At 57.8% G+C, this 4,739-nt stretch overlaps 1 protein-coding gene across 1 annotated transcript; it reads right to left on the bottom strand.

The window, feature by feature from the left end:
• Window positions 1-863: 863 nt before the first annotated feature.
• spry1 (sprouty homolog 1, antagonist of FGF signaling (Drosophila)) lies at window positions 864-4,300 on the bottom strand. Its single transcript, XM_030116660.1, has 2 exons — window positions 3,703-4,300; window positions 864-2,619 (listed from the first exon to the last, which is right to left on the bottom strand). The coding sequence occupies exon 2, from the start codon at window positions 2,567-2,569 to the stop codon at window positions 1,517-1,519; it is 1,053 nt and encodes a 350-aa protein (XP_029972520.1). The 5' UTR covers window positions 2,570-2,619; window positions 3,703-4,300; the 3' UTR covers window positions 864-1,516.
• Between the last annotated feature and the right edge of the window lie 439 nt (window positions 4,301-4,739).

Raw genomic sequence — 4,739 nt, 5'->3', positions numbered from 1 at the left:
GATCAGGGATTAAGAGACATGTTAAAGATTTAACAGAGCCCCGTTCTGGAAATGGAGGGAGAGGGATCCGTTTCCTTATTTGGCTTAGGCTGGAAAATATCAAGTAAACACTGGCTTCCTGTTCAGCGCCGGCTGAATACAGTGAGGCCTCCTCCTCCACCCCCCCCCCCCCCCCCCCCCCCCCCAGCACCCCCACCACACACAGGCCTGCACAGAGGCCTCCTATTGTCCTCCTATCATCCAGCAGCTAGCCGGCTCCGATTGCAGGTCTGAAAGCTGACGGGAAATTGACGAATCGCTAATCCGCTCTCCGCCGTTCAGGCCAGCGAAGTTTGGGGTGTGGTCAGGGCGGGGCGGGGGTGTGGTTAGGTTCAGGGTGGGGGTTGGTGCGGGTCAGGGTGGGGGTGATTGTCCCCCGTGGTTGCTCTGGTGCAGGAAGCAGCAGAGCCATAAAGCAGCAGCGACGGCTCCGGTTTATGGTCTTTGAACAGGTGGTGCAGTGGAGCAGCGGTTCAGCGGTGCAGCAGCCCCTCGGCCCGGAGTCCCACAACGTCTCCATCTGCTCGGAGCGCCGGCGCATAGTTGAGTGGTGACTTGCTGGCTGGTGGGTGGAGCTGGGGGGGGGGGGGGGGCTGGAGGAGGAGGGCGGAGGCTCCGGGGACTCCGACGCTCCGGGACGGAGCCGGTCAATGACCTTCACTGTTTAACTTTCAAGGTTACCGAGGAGAAGCACAGCGGAGAAACCTCCAAGAATGTAAACACACACACACACACAACACACACACACACACACACACAGAACAGCGGCCTGCCGTGGAATCATGACAGCAGACGGGACGTTTTTCATTAATTAATATATTTTCTGCATTAAAGTTAACATAGTTTTCTTTGTGCCACCCTTTAATTTCTCAGTAAGTATTTGATATTTTGTTATATTCAGACATGAGTAAATTTAAGACTGTCTCTTGCAATAAATATCATAAAATAATAGAGCTTCACATAATAAATATTTTTACAACAAAAAAAATGTTGAACAGACATTTTTTCTTTTTAAAAAATAGCCAGAATTCCTCTGATGGATGATGTGGGCAGGAGAGGAGGTGGAGAACGCCGCTGACGGAGTTCAGACGGAGGTGGAGGAGAGAGAGGAGAACACGGTGAGGTGGATGAAGAAGGAGATCCACACACACACACCTGCCGGCTACGGGGAGCAGGTAACAGCTACATAACGGCCCTAAAGTCGACGGTCCTTCACAGATCTGAGAGGCAGGCCCCCCCCCCGCGCCCCCCGCCCGCCCGGAAACAACGGAAGAGGAACTGGAGACGGGAGGAGTGAAGGCAAACACTGGTCTGTAGAAACGCTCCTGACCCAGAGAATCAGAATCATCGAGTGGTTTTCATTACTCCTGTGGGGGGGGGGGCTCGGCGGTGGGAGGTGCTTAGAAGGTTTGATAAACATTAATTTGTGACTGTCTGATAAAATCCACATCCAGAGCGCGAGACGCCCGGCGGCCGATCAGGAGGGCTTGTCGGGGGTGGGGGGGGCCCAGCTCTCCAGCCGACAGTACACAGTGTTGGAGTTCTTGCAGCGGCAGCCGGGCCGGCGGACCCGGTCGTAGCAGCCCTGGCACGCCTTCAGGCAGCCCTTCACTGGGGGGTAGCACAGCAGGCAGGGGAACAGCACCGACATTAATCCCATGCACAGGAAGCGCGAGCAGCAGTGGGAGCGCGACAGCGAGCACGGCTGGTCGGCGCACGAGTCCCCCTCGTCGTCGTTGGAGCAGTGGTAGAACACGCCCTTCACCAGGCACATGCACGTGCCGTGCTCCAGCGCGCTCTCGGCCGAGCACAGGCACTGGCCGTTGCACGCCAGGCAGGAGGGCAGGCTCCGCGGCGCCGTGCACTCGCCGCACTTGCACTTCCCGCAGCGCTCGCAGATGAAGCGGTGGCCGGCGGCGGCGGCGGCGGGCTCCCAGGGCTCCGGCGCCCCTTTGCCCTGAGGCTTGAGCGGGGCCTCCGGCGGCAGCGGGTGGGCGTGGGGCCCCCGCCGGGCCTGGAACGGGGCCTTGGCTTTGGGCTGAGTCCGAACGGGCCGCTCCGCCCGGTGCTGGAGGTGCTGGAGGCCGGCGCCCGGCCCCGGCCTGCTGGGGGGCGAGCGCGCCAGGAGTCCCTGCTCCGACGAGGCGCTGCTGCTGCTGCCCGAGCTGGCGGCGCTGCCCGTGCTGGTGGAGCGGCTGAGGCCCGGGGCCCGGGACCCTCCGTAATGCTGGCCCCCGGCCGCCGCCGGCCGCCGCTCGTAGTTGTTGTTCACGTTGACGAGGATGACCTCATGAGTCCGCTCGTGCTTGTCGTGGGGCCTCGGGGCCATGCGGGGCGCCGGGGGCCTCCGCGCCACCGAGGGCCCCTCCGTGTACTCGTTGCTGGAGCGGATGGCCTTGATCTGGTCCAGGGAGAGGATGGCGGCGTGCTGGAGCTCCCGCTCGTAATCCGACCTCCGCCGGCCCTCCGGGGACGGCTGCTGGACCACCACCAGGGAACCGCCGGGGCCATGCTGACTTTGGAGCTCCATCTGGGGGGATCACCACTTCCGACATTCACCGTGGACATGCATGGGAAAACCTGGAGGGGGGGCACAGAGGGGGGACACAGGCCGGTGAGGGACGACAGTCATGGGACGATTCTGAACACACACACACACACACACACACACACACACACACACACACACACCCCGGGACCAACGCAGACCTCCAGAGAACCCGGCCCACATCACAACATGCCACTTCTGATCCTGCTAAATGAGGCGACCCGCAAAAAAAAATGGAGCATTAGGAGACTTCTGGTACCTTCCTCCCCAACACACACATCCGACCGGAGCGAGCCTACACACACTTCCCCTCCTCATTTACATTTCTATGACTAGTTAACATTTAAATGCAGCGCAGCCTCGAAATGAGGACACGATCCAAGGAACTAAATGAGCTCCTCACTTAGTATTCTATTACTCCACCAAAGGGATTTCAGGGAAACGGGGACAAAAGTAGAGCTGAAAACCTGGGGTCACAGCGAGTTCCGACCAAACACACTGCACATGAATTCAGAGGCTGAAAGCTGTGGGATCAAAACTCCTCCGCATTCACACAGCTTCAGGGTTTTAACTCCACAATCTGCCAGTTTGCACCATAAATACTGAAGAGTTCCCCGAATGCTGGGAGACAGAAACGAGCCGCACAGCGCCACAACGTGAAGTCTGCTAGAACCTGAATCTGCTCCATGGAGAGGCTGTGCGCTCAAAGCCACAAATGACCGTTTGAAACAAACTAGTTATTAGTTGAACGACGCAGCAGACGGAGGATCCTCAGCAGATCGTCTTCAGATGACAAGAGCTGCTGGGAGCAGATTAAAGCGGAGTCCCGAGCCGAGAGCAGCGGACCGGGACGCATCCAAACAGCGCAGGAAAACTTATGAATGAAAACAAGCGCCGTGGGGGGAGGGGTGTTTGTTCCAGCGCAGCCACGGAAATCCACAAACTTCACCAATTCATCCCGCTGTGCGCGTTTTTATCCTCCCGAGCACGGCGGAAAACCACACAGGAAGCGCCGGGCTTTGTGCGTCCGTGCGCTGCAGCGCTGCGCGACAGCCTGACAGCGACCGGCCCAAACGGCCACAACGCGTACAGCAAGTGCAGAAGAGGGCGCATACCTATAAGTGAGCCTCCATAACGTCGAATCCATCAAGCAGAAAAGCCAGAAAAAGTCCATCCAACAGCAGAGGGGCAACGTCCAGACGCGAGGCTGGAGTCTGACGCATACCCGCCTCACGGTAATCCAGCGGCGGCGGGATCCCTTCGCGTTATTCCCTTTTCTTGGTTGGTTGTAAAGTTCAGCGCAAGTTACGCGTGCATGTGTGCCAAGTTGAAGCAAAGTAAATCCACGGTGGAGCTGCGGTGCAGATCGGGAGGAGGAGGGGGGGAGCGGAGGAGGACGGGGGCAGGAGGAGGAGGAGGAGGTCACCCGGAGATCTGCTGCGCACTTCGGAGGCGATCTGGAGGAGAGGCGAGCGGCCCGGGGAGGCCGAGGAGAGCGCTGCAAAAACAAGCATCAACAACGAAAAAACTAGACCCGAGAAGTCAGAGAAGCGCGTTTAAATCCAGAAAGTCCGCTCCCGAAGCGTGTGCGGGGCCGAGGAGGAGCTGCGGGGCGCGCTGCGGCTCTGCGGGCCTGCTCCGCTCTGCTCCGCTCTGAATGAATGAGAAGCACAGCTTAGTGTTTGCTCGACAAGCCGACTCCCATTGGCCATTCAGCGCACTGAAAAAGGATACATCGCATCCGTTCCTGATTCATTGGGCAGATGTGGAAGGCCGGCCGATAGAGATGTGCGCTCCAGTTAAGGTGGAACGGCCCGTGCGCGCTCATGAGGCTCCGGGACGGAAAAAAACCCGCCGTTTCCGCTCCTGTGGGTCCCCGATCATAAAGTGAAGAAGAACATGATGCAAGAGGAGTGTGTGTGTGTGTGTGTGTGTACAGGACGAGCTGTCACTGGCGAGAGAAGGCTTTAAAACATCTCTTTATCTGTTCAGATATAAAACGACGATTTTTAGGAAACACTCAAACCAGTATTCTATTTTATGACAGATTATCATTTTAAAACATTAATGCACATTTCCATCAACATTCTGTCTGAAGCCATCAAAAAGCTTGGAATGGGTCAAAAATAATAAACCTGGAAAACAAACGTGT

This window comes from Salarias fasciatus, chromosome 2, assembly GCF_902148845.1.
Source record: "Salarias fasciatus chromosome 2, fSalaFa1.1, whole genome shotgun sequence".
Classification (NCBI taxonomy): Eukaryota; Metazoa; Chordata; class Actinopteri; order Blenniiformes; family Blenniidae; genus Salarias; species Salarias fasciatus.
This window is presented reverse-complemented; position numbering and strand designations above follow the sequence as displayed.

Coding starts and splice junctions, on each gene's coding strand:
- spry1 (XM_030116660.1), bottom strand. CDS start 2,569: ATGGAGCTCCAAAGTCAGCATGGCCCCGGCGGTTCCCTGGTGGTGGTC.